Genomic DNA, 14,485 nt, shown 5'->3' on the forward strand with positions numbered 1-14,485 from the left:
GACATGAGATGCAGTCAGTGGCTAGGAATGCGATGTCTCACTGTGCAGGTCAAATGACAGAATACTGGGAAATGCAAGAGTTAAGGTTCTCTTCCGTGCATGCCTATCTCAGCTTCTGCCCCATCCTGGGGCTGCCTCCCTCCTCCCTGCTGTGCTGCATCTCCTGACCCTCTGTGCTTTGGGAAATGCATCTGCCCCACCCTGCCCCCCAAACTGCTCTCACAGTGCATGTTAACATGTTTTGTTCTTTCCCCCCCTAGAAACATCATTTTAGAGCTGGAACAGTTAAGTTTTATCAGCACGGACGTGGGGCGCTGCCGTGCCTGGTTAAGGCTTGCCTTGAACGATGGCCTCATGGAGTGTTATTTGAAGTTACTGCTTCAAGAGAAGTCCAGGCTGCCTGAGTATTATCAGACATCAGCCCTGCTTCTGGATGCAGAGGAATGTGAATTTCTGCTTAGCTTCTTGCAGGGGTTAACTTCCCTGACCTTCGAATTATCCTATAAATCAGCAGTTTTAAATGAATGGACTGTAACTCCCTTGTCCCTGTCTGGTCTTTGTCCTGTTTCGGAGCTTCTGGAGCATCTAACATCCTCCAGTTCTGAATCCCAGAGAAAGGAGTCCCTGGGTTTGGTCTCACGTTCTTCGGGATCTGATGATATTGAAGTTCAACCCAGCACATTGGCCCTCAGCAAAAATGAGGACAAAAGTAAACGTACGTGCTCCACGCTAAGCCTTAACACTATGGGTTCATCCCAGCTGTCCTCCAGCCTTGGCTCTGATGGCCTCCTGCAGGCCAGCTGCACTAGAAGTCCTGATAGGTGTGAGGAACCCCTGTCGTGTGACTCTGATTTAGGGACAGCGAACGCAGAGGATTTAGACAGATCTCTGCAAGAGTAAGTATCTGAGAATGCTCTTTGCTAAGGGTTTCTTAACCCTCCTCTTTACCCCTGCATTTCATCCTCTCTCTCAAAAGCAGAAAATCTATCATTCTCCCTTTCACATGCCTCTCCCCAAACCATCTTTTCCCTCATGGGTTGTGGAAAGGCAAAAGGAAAGCATGGTTACAAGGCTTGGCTGGAGTCTTCCTGCCAAGTAAAGTGACTGCAGCCCATATCAACTGAAATCTATGGAAGATAGTTGCCTAAATACTTTTGAGGATGTAGGCCAGCCTGGTTAGGCATGAGGTCTAGTTAACTGTCTTTCAGAACACTCCTGCTGGGTGATTGACTCCTGGCTGGTACCCTTGTCTCCTCCAGTAGGAGTCCAGAGATGTAACATCTCCCAAATGTTCATGCAGCTATTTTGACGCTTTATGAGGAAAACATATTTCTGATTTCTCCAATAACGTGGAGGAGCTGCAGTGTTTGCAGCCTGTAAGCAGTTTGTTTGTTTGAATCCTTCTTTTCATTTAGCTATGTAGAACCCCTTGCATGTCAGGACAGAGACAAAATAAGAAACAGTTGGATCGCAAATGTTTTCACTATCACCATAAAAAATTTAAAGGGCATTCTCACCTAGAACTAAGCAGTCTAAGCTTTGGGATGTTGTTTTTGTCTTGGCAAACACACTCTTGTTGAGTTTGGTTTTAAAATGGGGCTGTGGTCAGAAAAGTCACGCTGTGGCTATTGTCTTGTCAGCTATGTTTAGATTACTGAGGAAAGGCAACCTTTAACTGCTATCAGCCCTAGAAAGCCAGCATAACTACAGCAGACCATAGTTTGATTCGATTCTGCCTCATGTATCGCCCTCATTAACAACATTGAACATCACCCAATTTTAGATTCCAAAAAAACTTTTCATTTCTTGAGATTATGAGAACCCATTTTGATTTGATTAGGTTAATGATGGAAAGATATTTGGTTTGAGGTTATATTGAGATCAAAATTGAGAACAAAGGAGCATGAAACAGTCTCTTGACTGACCAGAGTGCTGCTGCTAATTGCTTATTACAGCTATGAATACTTACTTTTGTTGGAAATTCGACACACAAACCATAGCTAGGCACATGTTTAATGAGCAAAGTAGTCATGCAAAATTTCAATATGTAATCCTAATACATGTGCAAAGCTCTCTTCTGGGGGACCTACAATAAATAGCATGACTCGGGGTGGCTTAAACACAAACTCCCAAGTATATTCAGGATATGAATAGTTCAAAGGAAGCACCCCAGCTCTTTAGCTGGGCTGGCTTTGAACACTGTGTTCTAGAAAGCAGATTATTTTTACCTGAGCATTTATTTTTCTTATAAATGTGGTGATGCCCGTGAGTGAATGAGGAGCTCTCTCACTTTGACTTGGAGCGGCCATTACGTGATTGTACAGAAAACCCCTTTTTCCAGTCCTCAAGCTTGACACAGAAGCGGTACATCATGCCTCATCTCCAGTAAATTCTAACATGTACGTGCAGGGCTAATACACAAGCAGTTTATCGTAATTGGCACACGTAGACAGCCAAGATGCTGAGATGTGTCACCGTTGGGTTGCACAGAGCCTTCTAAAGAGGAAAGTCAAGTAATGTTAGGGGGAAACGTAGTTTGATTGGTGCAATGGCAGCATTTCTGCTGCTGCTTGGGACTCCAGGTTTCTGAGGTCGTGGAGGATGGACAGCTTGAAGATTTGATGTCCTGGCTCCACCACTTCATCCACCCCAGTGGTCTGGTAGCTGATATCTGTCCCCAGATCTGTGATTTAGTAGCTCTGCTTCAGCCTTCCAGGAGCTCTGGTCATCCATCACTAGCAACTTTTAAATCCGGATTGGTTGCTTTTCTAAAATACATGCTCTAGTTCAAACAGAAGGTAAGGGAAGTCCTGGGGCCTGTGCTGAGCAGGAGATCCAAGTAGATGATCACGATGGTCCCTTCTGGCCTTAGAATCTATGAAACAAGTATAGTGGATTTATTAGAACCTAGACAAATGGCATGGGATAGATCATTTCAGGCTTACAGTACTTCAGGGGCTGAAACCCTCAGGGGACTTATTTTTATAATCACATGACCTCTGGGAACCAATGATGTCTTGTAGCAGACTTTGTTCTGTCTATTCACTTATTTTTTATTTGCCTAAACTTTGTTTTAAGGGTATTGTCTGAATTCAGACAAGCACAGCAAGTCTCTGAACCTACCGAAGAACCGCTCCGTCCTAATCTATTGGCACCTGCCCCATTGCAGCCCGCACTTCCTCCTGCCGTCTCCAGAGCCTCTCACCTGCATTTAAACGTAACAGCGGAGAGCACTCTTTGTTCTGCACCGCTTCCTGACACCGATAACCCACAGTCCATCCATGCGGAAGATCTAGCTAAGGCCAGCAAGATACCAGATCCTCCTTCACATGTTACGGGAATCCAGTTGTTGTCTCAGCCAATCATAACACACAATGGTGCAGCAGACAAAGATTCGTCCCAACAGCTTTACATTATTAAACCAGAGGATAAAGATGGAACCAGTGAGATAAATGGTGATAAGAAAAGCCAAGAGGATCTCAGCCCAGTGACAGAATTCTTTCTTTCACCAGCAACAGCTTGTCCAGTAGGTGTTAACAATTGTTTTTCCATGTTCTTAGATCTTCGCCGCTAATCAAGTCGGGGAAGTGGTTAGGAAGCGTAAAGAGAATGTTGTGTAGAAGGCAATAGAGACTTCTAGGTTGCTGTTCGTTTTAAGTTAAGCCCGACACGCAGTGTGTTTTGGTCTCTTTGTCACTCTGGTACTAATCAAGAATACTGCCACATGGTGCATATGCACAGGTTCACTACAGAGCTGTAGTGAAAAATATTCCTTGCTCCGTACGTACTTTGCTGTAGCTGAAAGGCACACTGCTGCACTGGGCTTTGGAGAAATCAGAACGAATTAAATTACCTGGCAAATGCATCACCAAAAGCTGTCAGAGCTAGGCAGCCAGGTAAGAGCCCAGCACGCATTAAGCACCTACATGAAAGGGTGGCTGGATTTTCCAAAAGGCTCCTCAAACAGTAGCTTCCATTGTTCTTGGTGAAAGGGGATGGACTTCCCTATTCTTCTCAATGGAAGCTGCTGAGTCCTGCTGAAAATCTAGCCCTAGATTCTCTTTCCAATTTGAAAGAACAGTCTGAGAATTGGCATTCCACAATGGTAAGTGAAAGAGAGTTTCTCTTGATTTTTGGTCCTAAGGGAGAAAGCCAAGGAACGATTGGCTGCAGAAATAGATCCCCGCTTTCCAGTGGAAACGATCTGCTTGGTGTTGCTACATGCAACATCAAACATCTGGTCACCGAGGCCAGTGCAGGATAGTTCTCTCCCATGCTCAGTCTAGTTTAAATGTCTCGAGTGAAGGGGTCCCACTACTTCTGTTGGCTTACTGGAATAATCAGCTAGATTTCACTGCTTGGAAATGTTACCTGATATTCAGGCTAAATTGTGCTTTGCTTAATTCCATCTTATGACTCATCATTATATCTTAATGCTTTTACCATATATCCTTAAACCATCCTAAACAATTTCTCTTGTTGATATCTACTCTTTAAAATGCTCAGTGACCATATTACCTATCCCGCCTCTTGGCTGTAGTTTGATTGATCTATTCGTAACTTCTGGATATCAACAGGAAAGTCCATCATGCTTAAATACCTGTTACTGTCCTGCATGAGTCATTCCTGATTCTAGAGTAAACATAATCTTCCTGTTCATTGTGTATCTTGGGGCTGGCTGCCTTGTGTTTGGGGTTTGTCCCTTTACCAAACAGAAGGGACAGTTTTTTTTCCCAAAGAAATAAGTGAGTAAGATTTAGCTCATGGTCAAATTATAAGAATACTTGAAAATTAGATGGAACAATTTAGCAGTGCTCATTACATTAGAACAGCTGTTAAAGTGTGACTAAGGAATTGGTGGAAGATATCACCCAGTTGAACAACTCAGAGATAATCAGTATTTCTTATCATGAACTGAAGAGTCTGTGTATGAAATGGAGAAGTGCCTAATCTAAGGGAATAGGCTTAAACTAGTCTGGATCAGGTGTCTGGGGTTATTGTTCTAGGGTGCCTGTACCTACTTGCAGAACTCCAAGAGAGGTAGGTGTCACTTCACAATACTGATAGAAATTTGCTTCAGGATGGGTTCAAAGTTAATGAGAAAACAATATGTATATCTTTTTCCCCCCAAAATATTGTTTTATTACTTCATATAAAGATTCAGAAGACCAGACATCAGACTAGCAGGGCATGCTCTTTCGTTCCCTTTTTGGCTGAGTCCTTTTCCTTCTCATGCACTTTTAACAGTAACAAAAGTCCTCTTTGCCAGAGGCATTACAATAGGAGGTGCTGGAACAAATTAGTCAATTAAAGAGCAGCACATTACTAGGACCACATAGTAGAGTCTTGAGTTCTGAAGGAACTTGCGAGCAGAGCTGCTGACCAAAATGTGCATCTCAGATTTACCTACAATACTGGAAGGCAGCAAATAAACTACCTGCCTCTTTAAAAAACGTGCTAACAGTGATCCTGGGCTTTTCAGTGATTACAAATAGAATTTTCAAATGCCTAGATTAACATGATAGGACAGGGACAAACAAACATGGCTTCTGTTAATGAAAATTGTCCTTCTCTAATCTACTACAGTTTGAGGGCATCCACAAAATAGAAGATAAAGGAGAACTGGACAAATTCAGACTGGAAATAAGATGTAAATGTTGAACAGGGTGGGTTAATCATTGGAAGAATTTACCAAAGGTTATGGTGGATTCTCCCTCACTGGGAATTTTTATATCAAGATTGCATGTAGGAATTATTTTTTCAAACAACGCACAGTCAACCTGTGGAACTCCTTCCCAGAGGATGTTCTGAAGGCCAAGACTATAACAGGGTTCAAAAAAGAACTAAATAAGTTCATGGAGGATAGGTCCATCAATGGCTGTTAGCCAGGATGGGCAGGGATGGTGTCCCTAGCCTCTCTTTGCCGGGAGCTGGGAATGGGCGACAGGGGATAGATCACTTGATGATTCCCTATTCTGTTCATTCCCTATGGAGCACCTGGCATTGGCCACTGTCAGAAGACAGGACACTGGGCTAGATGGACTATTGGTCTGACTCGGTGGGGCTGTTCTTCTGTTCTTCTTATGTTCTTATCTCTTTTTTTTAAAGATCTGGTCTAGTTCAAACAGAAATTATGTTGGGGAATCCTACAGCCTGTGTTATGCAGGAGGTCAGATTAGAGGATCCAGTGGTCCCTTTTGGCCTTGGAATCTAGGAATCTGTGTAATTTTTTTGTACTTCAAAAAGCCACTTGTGCTGCGTGGGTTTAACTGAGGGCAGTATTTGGTCTTGCAGTTGTGAGAAGACAAGGTCAACTAGAAATGGTCAACGTGATTAAGCTAAAGTACAAGACGAGAAAAGTAGCTCAACTGAGGAGCAAGTATGTAGAAGCAGCTCAGCTTGGATGCAAACTTAATGCAAACACCTCTTCTAAGAGCTCTGCAGCGCAGCACTCAGGGAATGGGGTGGGGGGAAAGGTTGCCTAGTGTTGCTCATTTAGAAGCAGCAATGGCCAGCTGTAGATGGTGTCTCATTAAGTGCTTTGTGATGGTGGAAATGGCAGCTACAAAATTAGGTTTCTTTGATCATGGTGGGCTAAATGGTGGATCCCTTGGGGTGTTTCGGAGGGTGCCGAAAACTTCCTACTCTGACCTCCTGGTGACAAATCTTGTTCAGTTAACTGTATTGACCAAGGAGAGAGAGAGAACTTGTCATGGCCGTGCACTGGGGTAGGACTGACTAACTGACCAGTAATTAGATACAGAGAGCTGTTAGTGCAGCTTACAAACATTTGTAACTCATTAAAAGGTAAATATTCTTGATTTTGTAGGCAGTTAAACCCTGACCTTTATGCATTTATGTACCTGCTTCATTTTATAGATGTGAGCAGACCCACTGCAGTTAATGGTTCCGCTCCTGTGTCAAGTTAAGCGTGGATATGTTTACAGGATCCTGGCCTAAGTTCAATAATATTTCAGTTCTTTTTTTAAATAGAAAAGAAGGAGCTGGATATCAGAAGACGATTTCTACAGGCCTTCTCCAGAAGGGAGCAGTAAAGGCCTAACTGATTCTTATGGGTCCTCTCTTGAGGGGGCCAGAGAAGGCCAGTCCGCAGAACTGATCAGTGCACTCGGTTTGGAGCGACCCCTCTTATCCTCTTCAAAGACTGGGAAGCCCAAGCCATCCCCTGACCAAGAACAAAAGGGCTTCCATGTTGTTCATCGCAGGCAGATCGGTATGTGCATTCCAACCAAGAATGGATCAGTTGGGAAATGGGATGAAAAGTCATCCCAATGAAGAGTTGATGCCCTTTTTTAGCCTCCCTTTCTGCTGTAGGTGCCTATACACTGTGGAGAGCTGGAAGTCAGTTTGTTCTTTCTAGAAACTACCTGGCAAATCCTCATTGTGAAAGAAGTGGTTTACACAACGTTATTCTGATCAGACCAATTCTGAGCAGGTTTAGGTGACACTGTTAATAACAACGGGGCCAGTAGTGGCAGCTATGTTTGGGCTCCCAGTGTTGCTGAGCCCACATTAACAGTGACGGGAAATATTTAGAAAATTTCTCTAGTGTAGAAAAGCCCTAAGGATGCCTTTCTCCTCCATGGCTCAGGTGTGTATTCACTGACACCAATGCAAAGTGCAGACAGAGTTACAATTCTCATTGGAGAGTTTGTACACACTCATTTTGCACTGGTGTCAATGCAAGGCGCACGGCAATGGAAAATCAGGCCATTATCAAACCGATTCAGCTGTGTCTATTCAATATTTTTTATGCGGTTTATTTGCATGCTGCTGTGAATTGTTTATTAGCTTTTCTCTGCTTTGTCTGTCATATTCTTCCGGGTTTCATGGAAATGCCTTGTCCTCTCAAAGGTCTTTCCAATCCATTCCGAGGCCTCCTGAAGCTGGGCAATCTGGAGAGGAGGGGAGCAATGGGCCTCTGGAAAGAGTTCTTCTGTGAGTTATCCCCGCTGGAGTTCCGCCTCTTCCTGGACCACGAAGAGCGGATTTACAGTGAGAATTACTCTCTGCTGCGATGCGAGTCGCAGGGGCTGGTTCACAGTGACGGCCGGTTTGAGCTGGTGTTCTCTGGTAAGAAACTGTGCTTACGAGCGCCTTCCCGAGATGAAGCTGAGGACTGGCTAGACAGGATACACGAGGCTCGATGCAAGTGTCGGCCTCAGCAAGAGGAGGAATGGGAGACGCTTGACTGTCCAGAAGACGACCTTGAAGGACACACAATTGGAGTGTTGCTCGGTGACTCAGCTGCTTTGCTCCAGTACAACAGAGCTGGAAATGCCTGTGATTGGACGTCTTCTCTTGCACCAGAATTAAATGCCATTAAAGAATCGGTTCTTTATATGGATGTAGATAAAGCTTGGGCTCCTTTTATTTTTTCCTTGTCATTAGAAGCTTTAAAATGCTTTAAAGTAAAGAACGATGAAAAAACATTAAGCAACAGCTATGGAATAGAGACAATCCAAGACATTCTTCCCGACACGAGTCTTGGTGGGCCTGCGTTTTTCAAGGTGATAACCTCTAAAGCCATCTTGAAGCTGCAAGCTGAGAGTGCTGATGCCGCCGCAGCATGGAGGGGGCTTGTTCGTAGAGTATTAACCTCATATCTTGAAACTGCAGAGGAAGCCCTGACACTTGGTGGCAATTTGGATGGGAATTCTCAGGCAATCTTGAAAAACACTGTAAAGGAAAATGGCTTTTTCTTACAATATCTGGTGGCCATCCCCATGGAGAAAGGACTGGACTCCCAGAGCTTCATATGTGCAGGTAGGTACATGTTGGCTCTGATTTGCTCACTTGCTTCAGCCTCTGCCGGAAAGGCGAGGACTGTGTTAATGGGGCATCACAGCTGAAAGTCATGGCTACAACCTGTGGGATAAACATGGGCAAATCATGAGGAATAAGTGCATGTTCTAAAAGATCAATATTCCAGTGACAAATAATTTCACTTTAACAGTTTTATATTACAAGTGTGACAACCTTCTTAAGTAAAATATTCATTTAACCACAAACAACAAATACCTTCTAATATACAAGGTCATTTTGATTTAATAGGATAACGATCATTGATTTCTACATAAAGCTGCATTTGCTCTTTCTTTAATATGGTAAGTTGATTAAACTTGAAAAATCCCCTTCAGACTTCTCTGTCACTCCTATAATGTTTCCTGTGCCCTACATGTTTTTCAGAACTTTCTTTTAACTCCCGTTTTATATCTTTCCCACTCAGTCTCTAACTGTCTCGGGTGTGTCTACTCATTTCTGAAACTTCGGTTCCTTCTGTCCTAATAATGGGTATTCTGCTCCTGATAGATGGAAGCCGCAGACTGTGTCTTTTGCAATGCCAGCCCAACTTCCTGTCCCTGACAGGTAGATCAGCCTCTGTCTGAGCTTTGCTTTCCTCTCTCTTCACTCATTTTATAACCCTTTAAACTGGCCTGATTTGGAATCTAGATTTTCCATCGGGGCTTCTCTTTTCTGTATGCCACTTTCTCTCTGTCAGGAGCAGCTTGTAGCCCATTTGTACTACCACAGGTGGGAAGAGAAGGATAGGAGTTTAGAGAGAGACCCTGGCTCCCAGCCAACTGTAGCATGAGGCTCTGCACATACAGTCCATGGCTCTTGCTCTTCTTGCAATACACTCTTCTCTCCACCTGCTGAGAGCTGTACACAGCAGCCTGCTCAGTCAGGTTCTGCTCCCATGTTCACTGACCCTAGTGAGAGTGAGCTGTTCCCCATTTGACACACAAGCCCCTTACAGTGGGATGTGACTAGCAAGAAGAAATCATTGCCAAAGGTCTCACCAGAATGAACCCACAGGGGAAAGCGAGGTCCAAGAATCCAGTTTATTTGGTTTCCATCTGCTCCTTTTAAGTGTTTCTACATCCCTGGCTGAGCCTGGACATTTTTTTTATCTAGCCACAGAGGAGACTGTGTGTCCGCTTTACTAGCTGGTCACGTCCATGGAAATAAGTCACATTTTCAACAGTAAAAAGAAAAAGCATACTTGTGGCACCTTAGAGACTAACCAATTTATTTGAGCATGAGCTTTCGTGAGCTACAGCTCACTTCATCGGATGCAAGACCCTTAATACTGTTTCACCCTCACCTGATCTGGTTCATTCTCCATCAGAATGTTCAAGCCCAGCGGCAGGCAGCTACTTGGTTGGATACAAATTGAATGGATTCTGTTTAATATGTCAGCCTCCATTGATTCCTGCGAAGACAATGCCAGGGCACTCCTGTTAGATTGCTTCTTAGGCCTGTATCGAGAAGGTGTGGGAGGGGGAAGAGATGACACTGGAGACACCTGACTGGTGGGCCTCTCTCTCCCACACCATCCCCTGCTGGCTGAAGAGCTGGCTGCAAAGGCAAACAGTACGAATTGGGGGCCCACACCTCAAGTAGAGAGGTCCTTGGGAGCCCGTGGCCTGTCTGCTTTCCCCCAGAGCTTCCCAGAGAACAGTTTTCTCTCTAAGCAGATTTTACTTTGTCCCTAGCTGGTCATGCCAGACTAAGGCTATGTGTATACTGCACTTTCATCAGTAAAACTTTTGTTGGTCAAGGGTGTGAAAAAAGACACCCCTGACCGACAAAAGTTTTACTGACAAAAAGTGCTGGTGTGGAGAGTGCTTTGCTGGTAGGAGATGCTCTCTGTAGACATAGCCTGAGACTCTGCCCCCTCTCTCTCTTTCCAGTTGTAGTCTTATTACATGTGCATGCCTCAGTAGCTGGAGTCAGTCATTTTCCTCATGGTCTTGCTGCTCACTATTTGTTTTTATTTAGTTTAGTTTTCCACATTTTTGTTTTTTCTGTAACTGCTTTGGTCAGCTGGAAAACTTTGGGGAGAACCTCATAGAACTTCGATTTCCTCTCTCCATCTTCTGGACAGGATATACATAACCCACTGTGTGAACTGCCCCACTATAGAGCAGAAAAAAATCTCATCCACTGGGAAGTGCACTCTTCCTTTCGCAAATCAATTGTCACTATTTCTGGATGCTCCCTCTTTAAATCTCCCTCTGCGGGATTTTCCTTTGTTACTTTTTCTGGTTTCATCTTCTCATTTTCTCCTGATCTTTCTTTAGCCCTGAACCACTGTGCTGCCCTGTAATAATTAGAGATGTGCTCTGCAACGTGTGGTTCCATACACAGCCAAACTTCCCAGGGTCTGTGCTGTTTGGACCCATCTTCAGAAGTGAATGGGGGAATGAGTGTTTGTTACTCTCTCGCTGTTCAATCTCTCTTCTTTTCAGGTTGCTCCAGACAGATCGGACTCAGTTTTGTGAAACCCAAACTTTGTGCATTCTCTGGCCTCTATTACTGTGACAGCTGCCATCAGGACGACGAGTCTGTGATTCCATCGCGCCTTATCCACAACTGGGACTTGACTAAAAGAGCAGTAAGTCTATGGATGGTCCAGGCAGGGGATACCCAATTCTTTAAACATCCCCCTGCTCCGCAGAAAGGCTGATATAACCCTGGGAGGTAAAAACGGGGCAGTAGTGAGTAGAAGCAAAAGGTGGCATTGGTGAGACCAGTACTGGAATATTGTGTGCAGGTTTGGCATCCATGCTTGAAAAAGGATGTTGAAAAATTGAAGAGGGTGCAGAAAAAAACTGCAAAAATAATTTGAGGGCTGGACAAAATGCCTCACAGTACAACACTTGGGGAGCTCCGTCTGTTTAATTTTCAAAAAGATCAGGAGATGAATTTATTACACTGTGTAAAGTATCTTCACAGGGAGAAAATACCAAGCACTGAAAGGCTCTTCAGTGTAGCATGGAAAGGCAGAACAAGAACCAATGGCGGGAAATTCAAGACAGATAAATTCAAATTAGAAATAAGACACATTTTTTAACAGGGAGGGTGATTAACCTTTGGAACAAGCTGCTACAGGAGTGGTGGATTCTCCATCTTTTGGAGTCTTCAGATCAAGACTGGATGACTTTCTGCAAGATGTACTTGAGTCATGATGAAATTCTCTGGCCTGTGTTATGTGGAAGGTGCAACAATCTTATGGTCCCTTCTGGCCTTAAAATCTATGAATCAGCACTTTTGGTGCCCAGTCACTGACTGTTTCTTCCTCCTCTATGTTTTCCTTTTAAACCTCCTTTGCAGATAGGCAGTAATCTGACACTCACTGGAGTAACTGGGAACCCTTTCGTAGATTTCAGTGTGCTTTGAATTGAGCCCCTATCAATGCTTGTTTTTTCTATATTTTAGGTTTCTCGACAAGCTTTAAAATTTCTGAATCAAATCCGCATTCAACCTTTAATCAATCTGAAATTGGTGAATGAAAGCCTGTATGCTCACGTGGAGAGGATGAGTCGAATCTGTAGAAGCAGAGAACAGCTGAAACTACTTGGTGATTACCTTATAATGTGTCGCAGTGGGGCCCTGAAGGAGCTGAGCAAACGGTGAGGACCCTCTCTAAGAATTCCCCAGCATCCTAACCTTATGGCAAGGCAGCGATCAATCCTGAACCCCAAATTGCCAGCACCTTCAGTGCAGATCTTCAGGTTGATCTGCAAAGGACATGAGGTGTTAGATAGTCCATAGCACCTAACGATCCAGCCCTGGGTCCAAGGAGAGGGTCTTTCTAGTTCTGGAGCTCAGTAACTCTCTGGAGGAGACTGAACTAAAGGAACTCATGGGAGCTAGAACCTGCTGGGTTTTAATCCTGACTCTACCACCTGCCTGACTGTGTGATTTGAGCAAGTCACTTATCCTCTCCCTTATTCCCTTATAAAATGGAGATATTTACCCACATCATGGGAGTTCAGGAGGATTTTCTAATGCCTTTATAGTCCTTGAAAAGCATGAAGTGCTGGTAAATGCTAGCCATTGTCCTGCTAGCCACTCTCCGCCTCCCAGCCAGGCCCATTTCATCAAAACAGTGTGTCAGAAATCACCTCCCTTCTTGAACTGAATGAGACAGAAAGCTGTGGGTCCATACATACCTTTAACACCTTGGCTTACCCGGTGCTCCTGCCTACATTAGATAGGGCCCTGTGCATTGTTCTCTACCAGCTTTTGCTTCTTCGTACTCCCCCTGTGGCTGTCCTGGAGATGGGGCCTGCCATATAGGGTTTGTGTCGTATGCAAACTCAGCCCCCATCCAAAGCTCTGGGCACCCTTGACCGTACATTTAAAAAATGCCTGAATCAAATCCGCAATCAACCCTTACTCAGTCTGAAATGGGTGAACAAAAACCTTTATGCTCACGTGGAGAGGACGAGTTGAATCTGTAGAAGCAGAGAACAGCTGAAGCTACTTGGCAGGAGATGCAAAGTAAAAATGAAACAGAGCGGCACCTTCCCTCCCCTCCCCTCCCCTCCACACACCCCATCTGTTCCCCAGTCCTGAGACCAGTGCAGCTTAGAAGCCCTCTGTGCACTTTCCTGCTAGACAGCAGGCCCACCCTTGGTGTTTGTCACCTCTGGCAATCTGATCACATCTCATCAGAGTTGGCATTTTCCTTAAAGCCCCGGCCCTTGGAATCCTGAGATTACATGAGTATCTCAGCTTTATTGTTTAAAGTTTCTAGCCCACTTGGTGGAGGAGAAAAGCTGGAAAACGTGACCCTGAAACACTTGAACTAGAAGGCAAATTAAAAAGATCCCAAATTATTTTTTTTTAATCTCCTGATTTTTAAACCAAGCTGATGATTTTAAGCAGCCTGAACCATGACTTTTGGATGGTTGTGACTTGCAACACTCCCTCAAGCCTTTGCCAATGCCAACCCAAAGCGATGGGCTTTCCAGTGATCCCAAAGGACAATAGACGGGAGCCATGCTGACTCACTGGGAGCAGACTGCTCCAAAGGAAAGGGACCCTCACTGAGTGCTATGCCAATAGCCCTCCTCCCAGTTCTGCCTAGCGGCGTCAAGAGCAAGGCCGCTCCTGATCACAGCTATGGCAGGTCGGGAGGTCCCAGGCTGTTGGATATCCGAGAATGGTCATTTCTCACCGGTTAACTGAGTTTCTCCAATTCCCACTCACCCAGAAATCCCCCTGGTTTGTGCTGGGGTCCTTGGGACTGTTGTCCTCTGACTTCTCCTTTTGGAATTTAATGGGAAGTTCTTGTAGCTTTTGTTCTTGTGACTCAGCAAGTTTTGAGCAGAGCTCTCTGAGCCAGCTTGCTCTGTGGTAGAGTGGTGCTGGAAGGGCTTTGTGGTTTTTCTGTTTCCATCTGCTGTTAAGAGTTGTTATACATCAGTTTCTGGGCCCATGTCTTAAGAGATGTGGGGAAGGAAATCATGATAAGAAAATACCATCCTGAACCAAAGCAATCTCCTGAGAGGAAATAGCTCGGTAAAATTATATAATAAAAGTACTCTCTGACCATCTCTCAAACCGTTTTTAATGTAGAGGTAATGGGAACAAAATCTGTGATCAATACTAGTGAAGGCAGATTTGCAGTAGTTTTCTTCAGAGTCGACGTCATCTGTTTCATGTCCGT

The 14,485-nt window shown here is 44.4% G+C and overlaps 1 protein-coding gene across 13 annotated transcripts in view; it reads left to right on the forward strand.

The window, feature by feature from the left end:
• Positions 1 to 14,485, forward strand: part of PLEKHM1 (pleckstrin homology and RUN domain containing M1) — a 144,416-nt gene that overhangs the window by 29,989 nt on the left and 99,942 nt on the right. For 9 of the 13 annotated variants that reach the window (XR_012156415.2, XM_073326188.2, XM_073326184.2 and 6 more), the window contains 6 exons: positions 261 to 896; positions 3,079 to 3,526; positions 6,994 to 7,234; positions 7,876 to 8,787; positions 11,277 to 11,422; positions 12,247 to 12,440. Coding sequence is in view for 12 of the 13 variants with exons in the window: in XM_073326188.2 (XP_073182289.2) it covers positions 261 to 896; positions 3,079 to 3,526; positions 6,994 to 7,234; positions 7,876 to 8,787; positions 11,277 to 11,422; positions 12,247 to 12,440 (2,577 nt within the window). In the remaining variant the exon portion in view is untranslated. Of the gene's footprint in view, positions 1 to 260; positions 897 to 918; positions 2,400 to 3,078; positions 3,527 to 6,993; positions 7,235 to 7,875; positions 8,788 to 9,075; positions 9,129 to 11,276; positions 11,423 to 12,246; positions 12,441 to 14,485 lie in introns of those variants that run through there. The other 4 variants (XM_073326192.2, XM_073326191.2, XM_073326198.2 and 1 more) reach the window with 3 other exon arrangements.

The sequence above is a fragment of the Lepidochelys kempii genome, chromosome 27 (genome assembly GCF_965140285.1).
Source record: "Lepidochelys kempii isolate rLepKem1 chromosome 27, rLepKem1.hap1, whole genome shotgun sequence".
NCBI lineage: Eukaryota > Metazoa > Chordata > Testudines > Cheloniidae > Lepidochelys > Lepidochelys kempii.